The sequence below is a fragment of the Ostrea edulis genome, chromosome 2 (genome assembly GCF_947568905.1).
Source record: "Ostrea edulis chromosome 2, xbOstEdul1.1, whole genome shotgun sequence".
Taxonomy (NCBI): domain Eukaryota; kingdom Metazoa; phylum Mollusca; class Bivalvia; order Ostreida; family Ostreidae; genus Ostrea; species Ostrea edulis.
Window position 1 is genome coordinate 45151467 of NC_079165.1, and position 25624 is coordinate 45177090.

At 34.0% G+C, this 25624-nt stretch overlaps 1 protein-coding gene across 4 annotated transcripts in view; it reads left to right on the forward strand.

Moving 5' to 3' along the window:
• LOC125678401 (ubiquitin carboxyl-terminal hydrolase 25-like) overlaps nt 1-25624 on the forward strand; it is a 38450-nt gene that overhangs the window by 3923 nt on the left and 8903 nt on the right. For 3 of the 4 annotated variants that reach the window (XM_056154181.1, XM_048916832.2, XM_048916831.2), the window contains 15 exons: nt 1882-2008; nt 3660-3825; nt 4484-4564; nt 4685-4840; nt 7862-7950; nt 8932-9023; nt 10102-10250; nt 11543-11670; nt 13262-13357; nt 13456-13626; nt 16475-16677; nt 17189-17259; nt 18920-19142; nt 20600-20809; nt 24516-24679. In XM_056154181.1, the coding sequence (XP_056010156.1) occupies nt 1882-2008; nt 3660-3825; nt 4484-4564; nt 4685-4840; nt 7862-7950; nt 8932-9023; nt 10102-10250; nt 11543-11670; nt 13262-13357; nt 13456-13626; nt 16475-16677; nt 17189-17259; nt 18920-19142; nt 20600-20809; nt 24516-24679 (2126 nt within the window). Of the gene's footprint in view, nt 1-1881; nt 2056-3659; nt 3826-4483; nt 4565-4684; nt 4841-7861; nt 7951-8931; nt 9024-10101; nt 10251-11542; nt 11671-13261; nt 13358-13455; nt 13627-16474; nt 16678-17188; nt 17260-18919; nt 19143-20599; nt 20810-24515; nt 24680-25624 lie in introns of those variants that run through there. The other variant, XM_048916833.2, reaches the window with a different exon arrangement.

Below are 25624 nucleotides of genomic sequence, written 5' to 3' on the forward strand. Positions count from 1 at the left end.
ATTTTTGATAAATAGCACAAATAAAATAACAACTAATCGATTCCGCATTGTGTTTTGCTCCGTTAAAATGTATTAAAATACCAAACCCTGATATTTGAAAAAATATTGACAGTCAACCTAAAATTTATAATAATGTTACATTTTTCATATACCATGCCAAAATAGTAAGAAGTCGGAGTTTTTGACAAATAGTGCGCATGCCTTTGGTTCGTATTTGGTTGAGGTCAACATTTTTTGGCAGAGTTATGCCCCTTGGAACTTTTCAAAAACAATTCAGTTTTCAATCATTATATCAGTCATGCGTGAACATTTTGAATTGAAATTTAGGATATAGATTCGTCATGAGAATACACAGCTCAAGATAATATTTGGGTCACATAAAAAAAAGTTTGGCAGAGTTATGTCTCTTGAACTTAATTTATCTCTGTCCATTATCTCTGTCATACTTGGACATTTTGAACTGAAATATATGTATAGATATATCCTGAAAATATGCAATTCAAGTACTTACATGGGGCCAATTGGATAACTTTTGGTTGAGTTATGGCCCTTGGACGGGTATATTTTCATCTTTCCAAAACATCTAGTTTTCCTGGACGTTAGAATGTAATGATGTGTACCAAGGTGAAAAATTATCTGACAAAAACCCTAAAATCCCACACCTCATACATTCAGGATGATACAGGACATAGTATTGCTTTATTAAGATTTTAGGATGAAAGCTGGCATGTTAATGTATATTATTTCTAAAGTAACTTTATCCGAAGATTCAGATCATGTCGAGTTATCAGTTGTGGATCATCAGATCAAACGAGACGTGAAGTGTCAAGCGCCTGTCAATGAGACCTAATCCAACACTTTAAAGTTACTGAAGTAATGATGAATTTATCATATACTCCCTTGTGCATTTTTGAATACATGTTAAACAATGAATGTACTCCTAATTATCAAAAAGACAAACATAGAATGAAATTATCATGTACAAGGCTATGTTCACTTTCCTATAGGTACTTCTGCATAACAGTCATTAACATAGATGTTGAATCTTTATCCATCATTATCCTCAATGCACAAAGTTCAATTTATAATGTCTATGTTCCTGCTCGTACTTTCCCTTCCATATCATGTAGTACATAAAGGGGAGGGAGATGTAATTGGTATTGTGTAGAACCTTGTCATAGAACTCTGATACTTATATAATTGTTGACTGAACTTTGATATAGGGAGCAAGAAATCATTGATTGTTTACAGGTGTCATTGATTTGACCAATGATACTGGTGACCAGGATGATATTTATCATTGATTGTTTACAGGTGTCATTGATTTGACCAATGATACTGGTGACCAGGATGATATTTATCATTGATTGTTTACAGGTGTCATTGATTTGACCAATGATACTGGTGACCAGGATGATATTTATCATTGATTGTTTACAGGTGTCATTGATTTGACCAGTGATACTGGTGATCAGGATGATATTTATCATTGATTGTTTACAGGTGTCATTGATTTGATCAGTGATACTGGTGACCAGGATGATATTTATCATTGATTGTTTACAGGTGTCATTGATTTGACCAGTGATACTGGTGATCAGGATGATATTTATCATTGATTGTTTACAGGTGTCATTGATTTGATCAGTGATACTGGTGACCAGGATGATATTTATCATTGATTGTTTACAGGTGTCATTGATTTGACCAGTGATACTGGTGACCAGGATGATATTTATCATTGATTGTTTACAGGTGTCATTGATTTGACCAATGATACTGGTGACCAGGATGATATTTATCATTGATTGTTTACAGGTGTCATTGATTTGACCAATGATACTGGTGACCAGGATGATATTTATCATTGATTGTTTACAGGTGTCATTGATTTGACTAATGATACTGGTGACCAGGATGATATTCAGAAGGCTATTGCTGCCAGTCTTCAGGAATCACAGGGAATATTAGGAGGGCAGATATCCAGGGAAGAACAAGATATCAGCAGGTTGGAATGAGTTTTACAGGAAGACTTAAAATAACTGATGTTTATACGTGAGTTTGCCCTGTATTGTTACATTGATAGACACTTCAGCTTACAAGTTTTTATTTTGCTCCCGGAAAAATTTCAGGGGAGCATATAGTCACTGTCATGTCTGTCAGTCCCAGCTCATATCTCCTAAACATTTCACCAAAAATTGACATAATTGATCACAAAGATTTACTGAGACAAGGACTTTTGGACCAAGGTTTCTCAAGGTCATTTTTGAAAGGTCTAGGTCACACAGAACATATACCTTATAGAAGGAGAAAGTTCCTTATTTCAACAGGTTTTTTAAACAGGTATTGATCATATATCACACAAATAAGTAATAGGCAAATGACTTTTAGACTAAGTACATGAATATATTTTGAAAAGGCTAAAGGTAATTTATTTTGATTTCTAAAAAAGATAATGAATGCTGTGTTTGATTAAGCTGTCCATTGAAGATGTTATTCCAGTGAATGTTACATGTTACCGCGGTGAACGTTACATGTTATTCTAGTGAATGTTACTCTGGTGAATGTTACATGTTATTCTAGTGAATGTTACATGTTATTCTAGTGAATGTTACATGTTACTCTGGTGAATGTTACATGTTACTCTGGTGAATGTTACATGTTACTCTGGTGAATGTTACATGTGACTCTGGTGAATGTTACATGTTACTCCGGTGAATGTTACATGTTACTCCGGTGAATGTTACATGTTACTCTGGTGAATGTTACATGATACTCTGGTGAATGTTACATGTTACTCTGGTGAATGTTACATGATACTCTGGTGAATGTTACATGTTACTCTGGTGAATGTTACATGTTATTCTAGTGAATGTTACATGTTACTCTGGTGAATGTTACTTGATACTCTGGTGAATGTTACATGTTACTCTGGTGAATGTTAAATGTTACTCTGGTGAATGTTACATGTTACTCTGGTGAATGTTACTCTAGTGAATGTTACATGTTACTCTGGTGAATGTTACATGTTACTCTGGTGAATGTTACATGTTACTCTGGTGAATGTTACATGATACTCTGGTGAATGTTACATGTTACTCTAGTGAATGTTACATGGTACTCTGGTGAATGTTACATGTTACTCTGGTGAATGTTACATGTTACTCTAGTGAATGTTACATGGTACTCTGGTGAATGTTATATGTTACTCTGGTGAACGTTACATGTTACTCTAGTGAATGTTACATGTTACTCTGGTGAATGTTACATGGTACTCTGGTGAACATTACATGTTACTCTGGTGAATGTTATATGTTACTCTGGTGAATGTTATATGTTACTCTGGTGAACATTACATGTTACTCTGGTGAACATTACATGTTACTTTGGTGAATGTTACATGTTACTCTGGTGAATGTTACATGTTACTCTAGTGAATGTTACATGTTACTCTGGTGAATGTTACATGTTATTCTAGTGAATGTTACATGTTACTCTAGTGAATGTTACATGATACTCTAGTGAATGTTACATGTTACTCTAGTGAATATTACATGTTACTCTGGTGAATGTTAAGGTACATGGACCTTTGTTTGATAATACCACTTGTGTGGAGTCGCCAAATGGGCAAAGATATATTCTATGATTTTTATTTCCAGAGTTTTAGAACAAAGTTTAGCTGAAAGTAAGGCAGGTTCAAAGAGAAAAAGAGGAGATATTTGGTTTGTTGATCCATTGAATCCTCATGAAAGAAAGAGACAAGAAGGGTGTCCTGTGGGTCTAAAAAATGTTGGGAACACTTGCTGGTTTAGTGCTGTCATTCAGGTAAGAGAATTTATAGCTCAATTGAAAAAAGAATCTTATACGTATTGTTGAGCATCACAAACAGCAGTTCCTTTTGAAGTCGCTGCAATTGTAAACAATGAATACAGAAATACTTGATAAATATAGTATGGCTATTTTAGTGGCTGGAAATTCAGACAGAAATTAAAGTAGAATGTAAAAATATAAGAAATATATTTCAATTTTAAAAGTACTTGAAGGTATGAACTGCAGTGCTTTACACTGGAATACTTTTCATGAAGAGCTTGTGCTTCTTTTTTTTTCAAGTAATTAAATTTTTTCTTAAATCAAATGCATATTTTCGAATTATTTTCTTTAAACTAGAGTATTACTCAGAAATTACAATTGCATTATCATAACAACATCTAAATGCATGCCATGGCAAAAATTATTGTAGAATGATAAAACCTTATTGTTAATATTCCACCTCGATCTCTCAAAGTTTTTCAGAGGTATCAAGTGTTTTTTCGAGTCATCTATATTTTTTAGTTTCTTAAATCCTTTGTTAAGACCAATGTCCAGCATTTAGAAAGCAAAATTATATAGATAAATTCTTTTTCATTTAGTCTTTCACTGGTTAGAAATTAACCAGTTTTAGATATATTACATAAAGATTAATACATTCAATGATTATTTTCAGTCTCTCTTTCATTTACGGAAATTTCGGCATTTGGTCTTAAACTTCAAAATCCCAAAAGAATTGTCTCAGGGGAACTCAACAGTAAGTATTTTTGCTAGAATTGATTTATTAACTGAAGTGTGGACCTGAATCAGCTAATATTGAACTAAGATTAAACTTTGTTTTACCTTTGTTAAAGTTTTATATCTCACATTTTTCAAGGAAACAAGGAATCTTCGATTTATGCAAGAGCTTCGATACCTATTTGCCCTAATGGTTGGTTCACAGAAGAAGTATGTAGATCCCTCAAAGGCTGTTGAGATATTGAAGGAGGCTTTCTCTTCATCGGCCTCAACAGGTGTTGGTGACAGTCAACAGGTGTTGTATTATTTTTCTGTAACACTGCATGCACTTACTATTCATCATTATTATTTAGACAGAAAATTTCTCACCTGTTGTATTTGTAAGTGATAGGATGTATCGGTATCACTGGATTTCTCGTCTGTTGTATTTGTAAGTGATAGGATGTATCGATATATCTGGATTTCTCGCCTGTTGTAAGTGGTAGGATGTATCGGTATCTCTGGATTTCTCGTCTGTTGTAAGTGATAGGATGTTCGGTATCTCTGGATTTCTCGTCTGTTGTATTTGTAAGTGATAGGATGTATCAATATCTCTGGATTTCTCATCTGCTGTAAGTGGTAGGATGTATTGGTATCACTGGATTTCTCGTCTGTTGTATTTGTAAGTGATAGGATGTATTGGTATCACTGGATTTCTCGTCTGTTGTAAGTGATAGGATGTATCGGTATCTCTGGATTTCTCGCCTGTTGTAAGTGATAGGATGTGTCAGTATCTCTGGATTTCTCATCTGTTGTAAGTGATAGGACGTATCGGTATCTCTGGATTTCTCGTCTGTTGTATTTGTAAGTGATAGGATGTTCGGTATCTCTGGATTTCTCGTCTGTTGTAAGTGATAGGATGTATCGGTATCTCTGGATTTCTCGTCTGTTGTAAGTGATAGGATGTATTGGTATCACTGGATTTCTCGTCTGTTGTATTTGTAAGTGATAGGATGTATCAATATCTCTGGATTTCTCATCTGCTGTAAGTGGTAGGATGTATCGATATATCTGGATTTCTCATCTGTTGTATTTGTAAGTGATAGGATGTATCGGTATCTCTGGATTTCTTATCTGTTGTATTTGTAAGTGATAGGATGTATCGGTATCTCTGGATTTCTTATCTGTTGTATTTGTAAGTGATAGGATGTATCGATATATCTGGATTTCTCATCTGCTGTAAGTGGTAGGATGTATTGGTATCACTGGATTTCTCGTCTGTTGTAAGTGATAGGATGTATCAGTATCTCTGGATTTCTCGTCTGTTGTATTTGTAAGTGATAGGATGTATCAATATCTCTGGATTTCTCATCTGCTGTAAGTGGTAGGATGTATTGGTATCTCTGGATTTCTCGTCTGTTGTAAGTGATAGGATGTTCGGTATCTCTGGATTTCTCATCTGCTGTAAGTGATAGGATGTATCGGTATCTCTGGATTTCTCGTCTGTTGTATTTGTAAGTGATAGGATGTATCGGTATCTCTGGATTTCTCGTCTGTTGTAAGTGATAGGATGTATTGGTATCTCTGGGTTTCTCGTCTGTTGTATTTGTAAGTGATAGGATGTATCGGTATCTCTGGATTTCACTCATTTGAGTCTGTGATATCACTTATTTTTGTGGCGGATTTGTATTCAATCCAAGCCGCAATGATAAGATTTACTTCTTGGGTAGTCATTTTAAGGGCATCATGCAAACTTTTAAAGTTATTTCTATTTTTTTTTTTTTTTTACTTTACTGTGCACCTACAACATAATGGGATTGGCCAATCGTGTTGTGTATAATTTTGTGTTAGGTTGACAAAATGCTGCATGAACTCGCATTAGCGAAGTGGCATATGACAATGTAATGACATATTTCTTAAAATCATAATAGCGCAGCAGTGTATTGACATTTGATAGAACAATTGTAGTTTTTGTCCATACCAGCAATTCTCGTCAGTACTGAATTTTTTTATTTCACAACCGCTGATCACAGTAGTTAAAAATCCATGCACGAAATCAACATATTAACAAGAATTATTAACACTGCTAATATTTATTACCAAAAATGAACGAATAATAATCTGAATAATGCCTCATTTTGCAATCCTGTTCATGTTACTTATGTCCAAATTGATATGGATGGTCGTACATGTATTTGGAATTTGAAATTAATCATAACGTCATTTCAATTAAAATTGAAATCTTCATATCTTACGTAAAATAATGCACCTGTGTCAAAACACACAATGAACATAAAATTATCTGGAAAAACCATCAGATGTGTTCAGACAAACCATCAGATGTGATCAGACAAACCATCAGATGTGTTCAGACAAACCATCAGATGTGTTCAGACAAGATGCCTTCAAAGTGTGAAATTTATTTTCATTTCATCATCAGTTGGCATTGCAAAGAACTTTCATTAGTAAAATATAAAAATAATAAAATTAGTAAAATATTGTATTGTTAGTGTTTTTAAAATCACAGATGTAATATCATTCTTGATTAATTGACAAAATGTGCTGTCTTTATCACTTGTATGTCTTTGTATGACATTTATGTTTGATGAACCCTTCAAAATCATACCATGATTACAAAAATTCCACCATCCGTTTACTAGATATGAAATATGATCGTTATACATTGAATACCTTAAATGATATATTTGAAGAAATTACAGTAATAAATGAAAAAGGAGCAGCATTAATTACCAAAAACTTTCACAATGATTAAAGTTATTTAATGATGTGGCTAATAAGAAGTTTGGAACATTGACGATTATAAAAGAACAAATTACCTTTACACTAGTTAGTGACAATTTAGTCTTCTGTTCTGGGACAGCGACATAGGAATTTTTTAAACATCCAGTAATGTATGATTATATTTGAGCAATATTTAAATGGGATAAATGCATGCTTGTTATTTCCGTTAAAACATTAAAACATGAAATGCTTAAATTGAATGTAATTGGGGGGGAAATGTGTTTACAGAAACATTTGAGTTTCTAATTGGTCACAAAATTTTCAAATGTCTAGATAATTGAAATTATGCTATTTTGCACGAAATTTATAGATAAAAACATGATTGATACTATACTTTTTTCATGGTTCTTGCCAAAGTTGAGCAGCTGTGTTAATAAAACAATATGGCTCTAATACAATATTTAGTTAGTTCACTAAACCTAGACAGGGAAAATGTTAGTGTCCAACCCTGCATTGCTCAACTCTTCAAAATCTTTTGACAGATTCACAAGTAGGAGAAGCATGCTTTAAGTGATGAGTCTCTTTATGATTCTAGGATGTGAGTGAATTCCAACACAAATTATTGGAGTGGTTAGAGGATGCTTTCAAGTCTCACCCCTCTAGATCTCCTTCCCCTACACCTTGGTAAGACATGTTTTTGTTTGGTTTTTTTTATACTTCACGAAAAATTTGGGGGGAGCATACAGTCACTGCCGTGTCCTTCCGTCCATCCAAGCTCATATTTCCTAAACCTTTCATCGGAAATTGATCACAAATGTTCCTTGAGAAAAAAAATTGTGGACCAAGGTCATTTTTGAAAGGTCAAGGTCACTCAGAACATATATCTCATCAACAGAATAAGTTCCTTATTTCAACAGTTTTTGAACAGGTGTTGATCATATATCACATAAATAAGTAATGGAAAAATGGCTTTCAGGCAAAGGTCACTCAATGTCATTTTAGAAAGGTCAACTCAAAACATATACCTTACATGTATATAAGGAAAAAGTTCATTATTTCAATAGTTTTTGCACAGGTATTGATCACATGTTGCACAAATAAGTAACAGGTATATGGCTTTTAGTCAAAGGTCACTCAAGGTTGTTTTGTAAATGTCAAGGTTACTCAGAACATAAACTGTATATGAAAAAAAAACCTTCAGTTCAATATTTCAACAGTTATTGGTCTTTTGGACCAAGGTCTCTCAAGGTCATTTTAGAAAGGTCAAGGTCACCCAGAACATGTACCTTACATGAGAAAAGAGTTTCTTATTTCAACAGTTTTTGAACAGGTGTTGATCATATATCACACAAATAAGTAATAGGCAAATGGCTTTCAGACAAAGGTCACTCAAAGTCATTTATGAGTACTCAATTTACTTTCATTTATGAATACTCAACATAACTTATTTATAAAAAAACACCCCACCTTCATTTCAAGTTATTGATCATTGTGCAAGGCATTTTTCATATAAAGTAGTTCATTGGTTAGATGCAGTTTAGTGAGCATTGATCAGATTTACTGATATTCTTGTTTATAAGGAAGCTTTTGAGAGTTTGACAAAATATTAACAGAGGATGAATTCAATATCATGGCAATTTATGTTCTTGTCAAAAATTGTTCCAGTGGAAGCAATGACATGGAAGAATACAGGGAAATCAAGAATCCAATGTGTGAGCTGTTCTATGGACAGTACAGAGCAGAGGGTATTAATGAAGGTAAACTGTACCAGTTCTCTCTAAACCTAAACCAAAGACTCTTGTCTTGTAATTTTCTTTGAGGCAGTTCATTTCATTTACATTTTTCAAAGTTTGTGAAATGTTGTATACTAGGTAAACCTGTGCACCTTGTAGAGATTGTTTCTATTGATGCATTCAGTTTGGAGAAAGTTATGGCCATTTGTAGTTATTTTTCATGAGATTTCTGTACAGTCTGCCTGTATCCTCCCCCTCAAACAATTTCTGTACATTCTGTATCCTCCCCACAAACAATTTCGGTACATTCTGTCTGTATCCTCCCCCACAAAAATTATTTAGGGTGTATTGGTTACCGTATTTGTCTTTTCATTTAGTTATGTGTCATTCAAGTTAGTCACCAAAGAGATATATTTTGTTACTCAGATTTGCATTTCCTCCTTTTTACACCATGAATATTGATAAAAATAGAGGTCATAGGAATTTAGTGTAACTGGCATTTAGATGAAACATGAATAATGTTGAAACTCAAGTCTTCCTGGTCTTCTGCCATACAATATTTCATATGACGCCCAAATATAGATGAGCCATGTGCTCTTATTTAGCCTGTCTGAATTTTACCCCCTTTTCAGGGCCGAATGTAGGACAACTGTGTCCAACCCATACATATAGTCTTTTGGGAGATTGAAAAGGATTGAGAGTTTAAGATAACTACAGACTTCTTATTGGTTTAAGTTTTATCTTCCTCCGACAGAGTGGGTTTTTTAATGCAAATATTAATTGCAGGAGGATGCCCCCATTTGCTGAGCCTTTTTATTTATACAAAGTAATTTTTTAAAATGGTTGGTGTGATGCATTATCTTAACTTACACTCATGAAATTATTAGTTTCAGAGTTGTTCCTATTTCTCTGTGATTGGTATAAAGCATAGTGCAAAATTGATAGTAGGGTTTTAGGTTAGTGCAGTGTATGAAGTGTTGTTTTACACAAAACTGTCTATCAAGCTATATAAAGCTGCTACGTAGGATGCATGAATTAATATTAAAGTACATCAAGAGAGAGTCACTCCCTTCTTGTAATAAATTGCTCTGCATTTTTGTAGGAAAAAGATTTAGCAATGAAGAGAATTTTGGTCAGTTTCCATTACAAGTGAATGGTTTTCGTGATATTCATGAAAGCTTGGAAGCAGCTACAGCACAAGGTGAAATCGAGACTATAAACAGGGATGCCACTCAAAAATCAGGACAAGAGGTAAAATGAATTACATGTTCATTATTGGATTATGAAATCTGATTACTTACATTAGCAAATGTATGACATAAATTTCACTGTTTTTCATGATTTTGTGAAGTAATTCCAGTATATTCTTATGTCCATCCAAAAAATGTCCTCTTAAACTGTTGTATGGATCTTTGGGAAAATTTGTCATGTGTCGTGGACTTTTAACCATTTGACAACATTATGCAGTTACTCACCATACATTGAGTTTTGGTCGTGCTTATCATTGCAGAAGGGGAGACTTTTGTAATAGTCCACTAAAACTGTTCCTCTACACGCTAAGAAAAAAAAATTAATGATGTTTGTTGCGTAGAACATATTTGTCACGATTCAATGTATTGTGACATCACTTTATTTACACCTGGCTTGTAAATTATGCAAAATTTCCTTATTTGAATCTTCTAATAATTACATATAATACCATTTAGTTACATAGGAAATTATTATAATCCAGCCCAATCGAGGATGTACAGGGATTTATCCCCAAGTTGTATTCCTTACACCCTGGGGCATACAGTGTACATGCAGACAGTTCAATTCTGCTGGGTTTTAGCTCACTTGAACAAAATGTGAGCTTTTGAAATCCAAATTTTTTTTTTCAATAAAGTATCCTTGGGTGAGGAATGCCTCTTTCCAAATAGGAAATAATTGAATAATAGTAATAATGAATAGAGGGGGATGTTTAAGATAATTTCTGAAGATCCTCTTGACCAGAAAAGCCAAATTTACATGATAGTTTCATTGTATATTCATATTTGTTCAAATCATGCCTTTGGGGCCAGGGTGAGAATCACAAGTTTCAATTTTTACAAAGAATTTCTATAGGTAAAGAATCTTTGAAAATCTTCTCAAGAGCCACAAGGGTTCTATTCATGACATTGATATGCAAGTATCCTCATGTGTAGAATCTAGTATATTCAAGCCATCACATCTAGGGCCCTACAATAAAGGTTTAAAGTTTTGAATGTTAAATTTTCTTTAAAAATATATCAGAAATGTCAAAGGTGTAATTTGTCAAATTAGTATGGAAGCATTCTTCAAACCACAGAAATGTTTAAATATTGTGTTCTTGAAAGCCTCAATGGTACTAAATATCAAATTGATATGTAAGCATTCTCATGTAATGTAGATTGGAAACAACAGTCCACAGTAAGGGCTTCATAGTTTTAGTGTTTCAAACTTTTATTTTTCTTTATTTCTGTAGAAATAACGTGACTCAGGTGAGTGTTGTGGCTCATGGATCTTTTTTTTTTTTCCTTTTTCAGCTATGGTTTACAAGACTCCCTCCAGTGTTGACATTTGAATTATCTCGTTTCCAATTTAATCAGCAACTTGGAAGACCAGAAAAAATACATAATAAGATAGAATTTCCCCATGTGATATATATGGATAGGTATTGTACTTTCTCTCTTTCTATCTCTAAATGCATCTCTCTCTCTCTTGAATTTTACTAAGGAAAAATAGTTCCTAACATTTCATATCTTTAGCTCACCTTTACTGAGAATGAGATTTTCTAATATAAATTTGTACTGCTATGTTACAGCTGTGCAATTTAGAATTGTATCACTGTGGCACATAGAGTATTTAGTAATAGTAGACAATGTGCAGGAAAATATATAGAATAATAATGAAAATTAACTTTACACAATTTCTTGATCCTTATAGGTGTTTGCACAAAGTGAAAAAATTAGTTGTATATATCCTGTTTATGCTAACTTTTGAATTATCAGATGGAGCAGGCTGCTCATGCATCAAACTGATTCATATAACTTTGACAGCAAGGTTGAGGTCATTGAATAGAATCTGCTAAAATCAAACATCAGTAATTTATAAGTATTGATACTGAAAATTGATTGACAGTGATATCATTAACACAATTCATGATGAACTAAACTAAGGCAATTGATGACAAAGACACTGTCAGTGACATTAACACTAACATGATTTCTACCTCTATCACCATGAATTTCATTTATACACACTATGTCAGTTTAAAGGAACGATTTTCCCCCAAATTTTCTTTTTCACTTTTTAAAAATGATCAAAATCTACAGCCTAATATGTTGAAAAGGTTTCACAAAAAAATTAAGGTTATTTATCATGACAGAAGCTCATTATAGAGAGTTTATTATTTGTTTTGAAAACAAAGATTGAGGTGTGTTATTGTTTAATAAGTTTTCAAAATAAATGGATAAGTTTATTATATATCACATCTCAAGTATACTTGAGGTAAAATGTGTCATTTAAAAGTTAGAATTTGAGAATGTACAAAATGCAGATGCTTTAAATTACAAAATTAGCATTTCACGGGTTTGTTTGTTTACGTAAAAAGACTCGAGTCTTTGTTTACATAACACAGAATTAAAGCTAAAATATTGCTCTTATCCTTGCATTCAGATGGTCCAAATTTTGGTTGTCAACTTTAAATGAGTTATATTTTCAAAAATGAAAAAAAATTTTTTTCGAAAAACGTGAACCAGTCCCTTTAAAGCATTGAGAAATTGATGTTTCCAAATCTGTTGGAATATGGATCATCCGATATATTCAGAAACACAAGTATCTGCTGTTCAGTCTGGTATTGATAATTGACTGACGGACTGAACATTTTTGGATTAGTTGTATCACAAGTTGATGTTAGTTTAAAAAAAAATTAAGAAAAAAGATTATCCAAGTGAGTTTAAACTTTTTTAGTGATCAAGGCCCAATTGTACAAAAGTTCATTAAGTTTTACTGTCAGTTAACATCTAGTTAAACGTTATATAAAACTAAAGATTAATGGCAAGTTAACTGTCAGTTAAAGTTAATAAACCATTTTGCAACTGGGCCCAAGTTTTCAGTAACAGAATATCCAGTGTTGATAATTCTTAGGATTTTCTTAAAACCAATGGTGGTTAGTGGCCCCAGCTCTTTAATGCTTCTCAGCATTTAAAATAAGTGACACAGATTTACCAACAGTTCATTTAGGTATTCAATTATTTTCAAAGGTATTTAGACTGTAATAATCATGACACACGCCAACGAAGAGAACAAGTTAAGAAGCTGATGGAGGAGCTTGTAGTTTTGTATTCCAAATTAGACAAGTAAGTAGGATTTCAATTTGTGAGAGAACTGAATGGGTTGAATTTTCAACATTGAATGCCATCATAATTTTAACTGTCATATTTGTTTGTTTTTACAGATTTAATCATTATGGATCCGGCAGTAAAAAGGTCCCTTTACAAGATGTGCTTTCTTATGCTTTGGAATTTGCTCAAAGCAAACCTAATTCAAACTCTTCACAAGATGTAGAAATGGAATCTCCTAAAGCATCTTGCAGTACAGTTTCTGAAACTGAGAAGCAAGAATGTAGGTAAGCGTCTTGTCTAAATGTCAACATTTTTAAATGGTATGTTTTAATTCACCAGAGTTCAGGTAAAGCCTTGTAGCAACCATGTGATGACAGTCACAAAGTACTCAGTCCCTAATTCCTATTGATACACTTAAAAAATAGTGCAATAGTTATCAACCGTTTGTGTAATTGATGAATATCTCATCACAGCCTGTTTGGAAGACTTCTGTCATTCTAGAAAAACAAGAATAAACACATGATATGGATTTATGTACGTACATATAAAAAATACAGAAATAAGAAATTCATGACAACTGGATGCCACCCACAGATTAGTAAACACAGGAAACAAGGAGTCCTAAGTCCTAGAATTCTCCATTTAGCATAGTGCACAGAAATATGCAACAACATTTTGACAGCATGGCAAGTCTAAGTATTCCCATATGGCCCTTTAGCCTTGGGTCATCCGTAGAGTGAAATGAGTCTAAGTAAACTGAAATAAGGTCCACCCTGTACACTATAACTTTAGAAGTAAAGTTAAACAAAGGTCAAAAATGGTTACTACAGCTTGTACATGTTTTCTGATTTGAAATTATAATTTGAAGAATTTTAAAATAACACCTATAATTAGTAATGTACTAATTATCGCCGACTTTCGATTGTCGGTTGCTATAACTGAAACTATGAATAATCGATTGTCAATTTGAAAATCGAAAATTGCCGACGTCGATATTTTTTTAAATAATACGAATATTCCTGCCGAGATTTAACTAAAATCAAAATGGCTGACGAAACTGAATCATCCGATAAGATTGAATTTGAATATTGTTTAATATCCCGCTCGAGAATATTTCACTCATAAGAAGGGCTGCAAAATTTAGGCCTATGCTCGGCGCTTACAGTCTTTGAGCAGGGAGGGATCTTTATACCACACCTACTGTGACACGGGGCCTCGGATTTTGCCTCTTACAACAAGCAAGACTCTATTCTAACCCGGATCCCACAAGAACAACAACAAAAGTCAACAGATCTATCCCTATCCCGGGAAAACCAAATCGAAAGTATCGGATTATTAACTTCAAGTTTCTAATGATTTTAGATGTCTCCATTAGTGAAAAATGAGAGAGAGAGAGAGAGAGAGAGAGAGAGAGAAAGAGAGATGTTAAACAAGATACGATCAATCAATCTGATGATTTTATTCTAATTAATTTAATATTTAGGGTAAAAAAGTAAATTCATATATTTATGCCGTAAATTTGAAATGAATAAAATTCGATTATTTTTTGATTAATCAATCGAAAAGGTGGATCCGATTAATCCGATCATTGATTAATTTTTTATTCCCGATTGTACATCACTACCTATAATTGGAAACGTCAGCTCAGTTTTCAAACAAATGTACTCACTTTGTGTTAATAGATACATTACATGCATGCATAAGAATAACTAGCTCTCATACTACATGTACATTGTATCTAACTGTATAAATAATTAAAAAAAATAACCTTAAAATTCATAGTGTCCTACAGGACAAGTTCAAAGTTATTGATTAGAAAGTCTGTTCTAAACCATAACTTTGCAATGAAGAGAAAGTAGAAGTCATCAGGCCAATTCAAGGTTATTGATAACACATTTGCTTTTCCAGGGCATAATTTTGTTATAGAGAAGCAGTAGATGAAATGATTATTATACCCCCCGCAACAAAGTTGGGAGGGGGGGTATACTGGAATTGGTTTCTGGGCTCTTTCTACCTACAGTGACTATATCATACATATAGACTACTCATGGGATGAAGATGTTCCCTATCGATTTTGGGGTTCAAAGGTCAAGTGCACTGGACATTGAAGTAGCAATATGATTTCCATGCTCTAAAGCATTATCCTTTCCATCTACAGTCAGCATATCATACATATGGACTACCCATTTTACAAAGATGTTCCCTATCGAATTTGGGGTCAAAAGGTCAAAGGTCAAGCACACTCCTAGAAAAGAGACTACCCAAGGTTTTGTCATGCCCTTTCTTTTTTACACTCTGGAAAGAGGTAATTTACACCTATTAACAACACCCTTTGGGAGATTGGGGTAAGGGAGGGTATTCTTAGTGAGCATTGCTCACAGTACCCCTTGTTACTTTTTATCATAAAAACTTGACAAACTTTAAATAAAACTTCCTCTAATTGTACCATCAACGTGCAACACTTCTACTTTTAAGTTTTTCGTCCTGCAAGACCCACAGGCGTCTTGCATAAGGGAATTTATGCATTTATCATTAGCGTGAATTTCCTCTCTGATTTTAAAAGAACCTCTTTTACAGTTATAAATTCAATTTTCTCAAATTCAATGGTCTGTATGGGACTTTTAATCAAGGTTTGAAGTTATAAATCAAAATACAAGAATAATATTCAAACTTCATACCGTAAAATGGGTATTCTTTGCAGGTGTCAGTTTTTGCAGATAGGAAAAATATACAAGAATTACAATCGCTAAATGGATAAATATGTATATGATAGTACAACTGCAGAAATTGAAAAATGCAGAATGTAGTTTGCTAACTTTTAGGGATCAAATTGTAAAATTTCCAACTGCAGAAAATACCCATTATATGGTGTTGTTACATTGATCACTATTCAAATTATGTTCTCTGCATTCAGGGAATGCCCAAATAAGGATTGGAATTTTTGCATAGAAATATTATGTAAAAAAAATTCTGTATGTATTGACCAGTAAATGGCCACAAAGTTCATGTAAATGTATAAGTATCAAGAAGAAAACTGCAATACTCGGGTGAGTAATTTGGCCCATGAGCCTTTTATTGATAAAGAATATCTGTTTACATATGAGATGACATTATTTTGTTTTTGTTGAACAGTTCTGACATGGGAGCTGATGTCTTGCCTTGTTCGATGTCCACAGACATCACTATGACTACCATTCCTTCCACACCTGTCAAAGGTTACAAAGAGGTGGATTACATCTGTAACCCATCTCCGCGCCATGTCAGTGAGAATGAATTAAATGTTCTTCAACACTGTCTTCATCGATGGAGAACGGAAGTGGAACAAGATGTTAGGGGTAAAGATTTATATTTTTAATATGAATAATTCATAAAATGAAGAAACAAAAAACCTTATCATTATTATTACTCTGTCCATTGTGATATCAATATTTTCTGTTTAAAATTAACATTTTTATGTCCCTTCATTTAAATGAAATGCAGTTTTCTGTTTAAAATTTGTTGTCTGTATACAATTTATAAATTTGAATCAAATTTAGTGAAAATCGTCCTTTTTGTGAAAGTTTTTCTTTCAAAAAACATAGAACACAGCTTTTAACAAAGAAAATTTTTTTAATACATTAATTTTGTATACTGGAAACATAAATCTATAATGGTGTTTGTATAAAGATTTTCCAAATCTGCACTTGGATATTTGATAGTTTTAAAAGACTGCATGAAAAATAGCCATTTTATGTTAAAATGTCTGTCTACTATTAATTGGAGTTTGTAGAATCATGCCAATAGATTGTTAATCAAATCTGTATTTCAGTGCATTGTTAACACAAAAAAATATTTGTCTTATTTTAGAGTTACAAGAGAAGATTAATAAATTAGAAATTACTAAAAACAGTATGTACTCAGATGAGGCAATGAAAAAGGTGAGAATTAATTTAGTTTGCATCAGGTAAAATATATTTTATCCCATATCATTAAGTATTATATTTTTATTATGTATTTCTGAGAAGGAAAAAAACACCACATTTTTAACTTACCTAAGCAAGAATGTTAAGGATGGATTCTTCTCATATTCACTGGATGCGTTCAGATGTGATATTTTGTACAACAAATATAGAATGTATACATTGTTTTGACACACAGAAAAGTGGATGTCGCAGTTCTTATTTTTGTGTTAACTTTATTTCAAGGTCACACTCTTTTCACACCAAAGGACAATGAAATTCGATTTGATCAGACATAAATTGTATGCACTGTAGAACACTTTCATTTCACAAGACCTTATTTTAATGTTTATTGCTCAAGTATGTTAGAGTTTATTCCTGGGAGTTTAATTTTCCTACTCCTGCTACTTAGATTTTTTTTTCTTTAGAAAATATCGGGGGTGAGACATTCAAAATGGCTTCAATCGGGATAGCAAGTTGAAATATATGTTAGTTACGACCTGTTCCCATAGTTCTGAAAAATCTTTACATACTGTGATTTCGTTCTACTTGAGAAAATGTCAGTACTTTCTAATTTTTCAACTGAGGGAATAAAATTATGTTGATTCCACTGAAAATATATTCCTTTATGATTATAGTTCCTCAGACCCCATTTTAGCATTAAATGTTACAACTTTAAGCAAAAAAAAAGTAATTGGGCTTTATGACCGATTTGTTTCATAAGTGAAGAAAATGCATGCACATATGGTACTTTCCATCTAATTCGCCTGAATGATGACAAGAATCCATCCTTAAGTGAGCTTTTCTGATCAAGATTTGATCCAGCATCTGTTTGTCTGACATAAACTTAAGATTTTCTTCTTCTCAAGAGCCATTTAGCCAGTTTCAACGAAGTTGGCACAAAAAATTTTGTAAAGAGGATTCCAGTTGTTTAAATTCGTGGTGGCTCAATTTTCGTGGAATTCGTGGGTACCCCTCACCCACGAATTTACATCCTCAACGAATAAAGAATCATAATTACATTCAAGAGTTATCTTTCTTAAAAATATATAAATCCACGAAATTACCTCCCCACAAACCCGTAAAAATTCAGCAATCCATGAAAATTGGCCCCCACGAATATAAATGATTCTACAGTATTTTCCTCCTGAAACCACTGATTTAAAAAAGACTAGACTTACATGAAGTATTCTCACTTAGTATAGATTTAGTGTTCTGATGGTGGACCCTTGGGTCAGCATTGGTTCACAGTGACAGTGAAGTTTTACATAGGAATATAATGATATGGAAATGTCTTTTAAAAATCTTCCTGTCAGGAATAACAAGGCACAGTTTGTCAAATTACTGTAAAATCATTCTCCTATAGCGTAGATTCAAATCCATCCATTTGTTGGCTCCTTTTGTCAGCATGAGGCCATGAAAAGCATTCAAAGTTTTCTGTAAATTTTCTTTTCTCAAGTACAGAAAGCCTACAATTTGTCAAAAGTAAATTGAAAACATCCTCATTTAGTGTAGATTCAAGTTTGTTCAAACCATAACCCAGAATTAGCATGGGGTCTTGGTTTGTTGTTTATTAGATCTCATCACTGTATGAGAAAGGTTGGCACTGTGGCCCATGAATCTCTTGTTTGAATTTCAGTGTCCTTATCATTTACACGCTGTGTTAGTACATGAAGGCCAGGCTGCCTCAGGCCACTACTGGGCCTACATATATGACTCCATTAACAAAGAGTGGCTGAAATTTAATGACATCGCCGTGACCAGTGCATCGTGGGATGATTTGGTGAAGGAGAGTGTGGGAGGATATCACAACGCCAGTGCTTACTGTCTGATGTATGTTGGACAGTCACATGTGGAATCTAGTAAGGAATTGGTTATATATAGTATGTTACATACGTAAAGTAATCTCAGCCTCAGTTTGATTTGTACTGCATGGATGAATTATAAGTCACTTAAACATTTAACAGATTTTGGTTAATTTTTTAAAAGCATACTATCTATATTATGCACAGGGTTTTAATAGAACTTGTAGCAAGTTTATGACCATGTTAAATTTAGGAAAAAAAATTAAGTATTTGATTGCAAAGTAGTGTTTTCTTGTCAATTCTTGATTGATGTGCATGTGCCAACAGAAAGAAAATTTATCAGTTAATCTGACATGAATATAGGTGGCATCGGTGGCCTAGTGGTTAGGCTGTCAGACTCTCGACCGAAAGGTCGTGGGTTCTAGTCCTGGCCACGGCAGGGCCGACATTGTGTCCTTGGGAAAGGCACTTTACATGAATTTCCTCACTCCACCCAAGTGTAAAAGGGGTACCTGGCTATAAACAGTGAAAGATATTGTTAGAATGTTAGTGCTCTAGCGCCTTAACGGCAGCTTGCACTGTTTGATTCCTAGAAGGCTGAGAAAGTTCTAGATTGATATAAGGTCTGCCGGGGTAATAATGCATTGTAAAGCGCTTTGAGCAGCATACGCTGGAAAAAGTGCTATATAAAACCAATCATTATTATTATAAGTACAGTGTCACCTCGTTATATCGCCAGCTTTTGTCCCAGTCTATTGTGTTATATTGAGGGTGACATTATAAAGAGTTTCACCATTTTAGTTCATCCATCTAAAAATAATGTGGGTCAATTATTCCTTTTATTGTTGTCCACATATGACAAGATATGTAAATGCATGAAATTGTTTTGCTTTAGTTCTTAAAATTTCGTTAAATAGTGGGATGATCTGCACATGTGCATTTCTAAAACACATAAGTATATATACAATAGTTTTATTTGTGTCGTGGTAGGTTCTACGATGACTGAATATGTTGAGCGGTTGACAAGCACACGTAATGGCTACAAGTTTTTTCTGGAACACAGAAATATGACTTCACAAATCTGCTGGACAATATCAGAAAATTTTTTTTTTAATAATTCAAGCTATTTTGCAATTACCTATATTTACCTGTTTTCATGATGCACACTAAATTGAGATTTGTTATGATTCACTGGACAGACCAATTATGTTTAATGATGGATTCTGATCCCTGGTTGTAGGCATTGTTATCGGGGGGGGGGGGGGGGGGGGGGGGGGGGGGTATAAAGGTGATTTGACCTTTTGTACCTGAAAACAGGTGATAGGGGAGGTTGGAATTATATCAGGTTTTTCAGCCTGCATGGAAATCCATTCTACACATTACAATGGTGGTGTGCAAAGGGGGGGGGGGGGTGATATACTGAGGTGACACTGTATAAGTGAACGAAAATACAGAAGCCTTCATGGGTAATATATATCTTAGTAAAGCTTAACATTTATTTTGTTAACTTGCAGATTCTCAAACAGACATGCCTCCTCAGTCTGATATTGAAAACCTTCCAGATGATTTGAAGGAAATTGTGATAGATGACAATAAAAGATTTGCACAAGAAATAGTAGACTGGGATGAGGCACAGTCTAGGAATACTATTTCACCTAGTGGAGGATCCATTAGTAGTGGAGGAGGAGATGGAGATGTCAAACAAGAGAGAACATCAGCCAAAAGTAATTACTTATAGCTTTGTTGCTTTGCAGAAAAGAAACATTAAGGAAATGGACTAAACTGACCATACAGTCTCGTTTTATTGGGCTGACTTCTTTATTAGGTCACCTGAATATATTCAGGCAGATATTTTCACGATATAATGGGCCTCTCTGTGAGATTTCAGTAATGTTTTTAGGTCACCTCAGTAAACTCAGGTGACCTATTGCAATTGGTTGTTGTCCGTCATGCATTAACATATTGAACAGTTAACTTTTTCTTAATAACTACCAGTCCAATTCTTTTGAAATTTGGTATAAGGCATCATTGGGACAAGAGGGACATAAATTATAAATTTCAGGACTCCAGCACCCCTGGGGCCCTAGGGGCAGGGCAAAAACTGCCCAAAATTGACAAATTTTCAAAAATCTTCTCAAGAACCACACACATGTAAGAAAAACTAAATGCATAGTGATGTAGAGCAGGAAGGCCTCTACCAAAATTGTAAATTTCATGATCCCCTGGGTAGGGGTTCTGACCCCCAGGGCGGTGCCAAACTTGGTATATAGTGCTAAATGGATAGAGCAGTTAGTCTTTTACCAAAATTGTAAATTTGATTTTCTCAGACTAAGGGTTCTGACCCCATGGTGGGGCCAAACTTAGTATATAATATGTATGTGTAAGTTTGCTGATACTGTATAAAATCTAAATGCATACTTAGGAATAGCAGAAAAGGATGTACAAAAAATGGTGAATTTCATAACCCAGGGTTATGACTTTAGGATTAATCATATCTTTTGATGTTTTAATGTAAATACACCTATTATTTAAAGCCTTTCATCAGTGTATGTACTTTTGAGGGCAGTGAAGTTTTAAGAACACATCTTGTTTATACTGTTGCTGAACATTAGAATTTAGCTGAAATATTCAGAACAGGAAATTTTTTCTAGATTTCATAGCCCATGGAAGTAGTGATACTTTTTCACTAGTATTCAGGTTACCGATAAGGCCTGTGGGCCTCTTGTTTGTGTAGTCCACTGTGAAATCTTTTTTTTTAAAATATAGGCTTACAGTAGGATCTATTACAAAGTATTTCTTTTATCATATCTACATATATTTATATTTCCAATGTTTTTTTTCTTTGATATCTCTACAAATTGTAATGATAGCCATATCCTTATGAATGCGATGCAGTTGTAAATGGTGTACATTTAAATCTCGATAAATATAGTAAAGTCTTTTCTAACAGCAGGGAATTCCAACAGAAAGGAAGGTAGAACTAAACTTCATTTTTGAAAATACATGAAGATATGAACTTCAGTGCTCCTCGTGTCGCAGTTCATACTCTCATGTATTTTCAAAAATGAAATTCATTTCTTGGTTAGAGTCAGCCAGTCTCGACAAATATCTTTGGTTTGCCAGGACTGTATCGAGATTTCAGAAATTCATTGTAATGCAAAGGTTGCACATAAACAGACAATCTTAACAAAGGTCACTCAAATGGGGATGATTTAGCTTTAGGTATTTGTCAGGGTCTTGACTGTAATTGAGAGATATTAGAAATTCATACAAAAATAATAAATTGCGTATGAGCAGTGTCGTGACCCAAAACCATTGTCTTATAACCAAGGTTACTAATAAGAATATAGAATTACTTCTTGGAGGCCATAGCTTTGTAAAGGAGATATAAGGCAAAGTTTGCTGATGATCTGCAAATTGTGATAGCAGTAAAGCAAGAGCACTTGTCAAGTCAAAGTTCATTATTACTAGACAATGGGTTATGATCATGGATTAATGGCAGCTTGTCAAAGTAACTGGTAAATATGTTTGAAATATTTATGCATGTATCACACAAAATTTTGGGGTATATATTGCCCATCTGTCTGTCTGTTGGTTCATCTGTGTTTGTCTTTGTAATGGAAACACATAGAGGTTCATACTTGACACAAAGATTGCTAATGGCAGATGTGTCATGACCCTGACCAGAATTCATTTGATAAAGGTATATCGTTTTGTTTGTCTGTATTGTACAGAGGGGCGGTAGAGTCACACAGCAAAGAAACTGGTACATCCTGTCCAATAAATTCCATACAAACATTATATCTAATTATGTCTTTTGTCATGGTCATTTGCATATTCATAACTTCAATGCCAAACTGCATTCAATTGTGGTGTCATATAATTCCATCCTAGGTTGTTATTTATGTTGTCAGTAATTTCTTACTGCTAGCCCCCGATTTGGTAATTATGACAATCAATCTATCCCCTATTGTTCTGTTAGTTTGGTGTGTTTTTTTCAGATGGTTGCCCCCAACCCCCTTTAAAAAACAATGAAATAGATTGGAAGTTATTGTACAATACAGGACAGTGGTACAGTTCTGTGGAATTTAAGGACTGCTAAGTTCTGCCTAGTGCTGCGCTATGGCACAACTGTGTTATGGGGAAACATTAGAGTATAAAACTTGACACATAGGTTTCTAATGGCCATATGGTGTGTCACGATCCTCATCCAATGTCATTTGGTCAAGGTTGAAGTCGCTGAAAAAAAAATTAATACTTTTGTTTGGACCATATCTCGGACTTGACACAGGTTGTTTATGGCCAGACGGTATGTCAAGACCACGACTCATGGTAATTTGGCCTAGAACAAAGACAATTAGAATCATAGTCTTTTCTGTATCTATCTTAGGTAGAAATTGTAGAAATCGTTATGAATGTGACATTCAGATTTGCTGTATCTTGAATATAACCTACTTCGGATAAGCCTTATCTCATTTTTTGCCCAAAATTGACAATTGCTGAAGAACAGACAGCATGTTGTGATCATGAACCATGGTCTTTTGGCCAAGCTTAAGGTCAATGATTAAAATGTTAGACATATTTGTCCAGGCCAATCTTTTGAAATGGAGAGATATTAGAAAATAGGGACAAAACTGATAATCATAAAAACTGAAAGCATTTATTTCTCCGAGTTTAAAGATGCACTCAATGCAGCATCAACATGCAGCACTTCTAATATTAGTTTATTGTTGTTTAGTATGTAAGTGACCCATGGATCTCTTGTTTTCCAAATTAACTCTGACAGCTTTTTAAGTCCCACTCGAAGAGTTGCTGAGGGTATAATGTTTTTGACCCATCCATCAATCAGTCTATTCTTCTCAGCACAACTCCTCTGAAACTGCACAATAGAATTTCATTTCTTTGTTTTTAATATGGACTTAGTCCAACATACTGTTTAGATGTGCATATTCACAGGAAATTCTGATTTGATTTATTTCTGGGAGTTAAGCCCCTTTTGAATATAGAAGTTAGGCCATTATATACTACAAAATGTAGTACTGTTTGGTGCAACTTGCATGAAACAGGTTTAACACATCATATACCAGTACTATTTGGTGCAACTTGCATGAAACCGGTTTAACACATCATGAATTTTAACAAGGAAGAGATACTGTTTTCATATGCCATCCAACTCATCTCTGGCTCCTGCATTCACCACATATATATTCAAAAAGAAAAAAATACATTAGAGTAATACCAGTTCCATATTCCCAACATGCTGCCATTCAAATACACACCAAGATGTAAAGTTGATTTGTTGTATTTTATGCATAGCATTATCGTTCATTGTGGGGTATTGTCGTTCATTGTGGGGTATTTGAGGTTGCTCACTTTTTCTTTCATTGTTTCTTTTCTATAAATAAGTCAGCAACTGGAATCTAATTGCAGGTTTGTTGAGTCAAACAGCAAGTACACAGACCCCAATTGTGGTCAAATCAAATCTTCCAGTTCAGCATGCAGAGATGATGGTTGAGGAAACGTTGCAACAATTTTGTCTTGTAACAAAAAGTGAAACATACGCAAATATGGAGCCAGAGACTGTTCTTAAACTGGTATATTTACATTTCCAATGTTTTTGCCTTCGATATCTTTACCAATTGTAATGATAGCCATTTCCTTATTAACGTGCTATAATATGTAAATGAATCTCGATAGATACATTACATCTATTCTATTTCATTTGCTTGAAATTCCTATAAAAATTAAAGTAGATCGTAAATATAAAAAATAAATTTTTTAAATGTCTATTTCTCTTTGAAAATTAGATTTATTGGAAAATATTAATATGAAGTCATTTTTACAACAAGGACTTGATTTAGGCAGAGTTTGACACTAAGGCTTGTCGTGTACTCATCCAAAATTTGTCAGACAAGTAAACATTGCCTTTTAACTTGTACAGCTGGACAAGTGATTTTTATACGCCCATCAAAGACTTTATTATTATGGTATGGCATCTGTCTCTCCGTCTGTCTGGGCCTTGTGGGCGGGATACAGACCGAACTGTAAGCTCCAGGATTTTACAACTTGGTACATTTGATTACCATGATGAGAGGAAGATGCCTATTGTTTTTCAAGGTCAAGGTCGCAGTATCACTTAGGAGGAAAACCTTGTAGGAAATATACAGACCAAACTGTTGGGGCTAGGACTGTCAAACTTTGTACACATACACTTTGTGCCTAGTGGGGGATGCTTATTGTTTCTCCAGGTCAAGGTCTTAGTAGCAGGATACAGACTGAACTGTTGGAGCAAGAACCATTAAACTTAGTACACATACATCTTATGCCAATTGAAAATATTACACAGAGAGTACATGATTTGTCTGTTTTTACAATGCAAAGAGTATGTCACACCCTGATGATTGCTGATACGACTTGAAGCAAAGTTCTACAAATCATGGTGTAAGAAAAACACCCTATATTAGCTTTTCACAGGCGTATTATATACCATTGGCAGTTCTCTTGTTAGCATAGTTGACTATATGACTCAATTGAAGCTG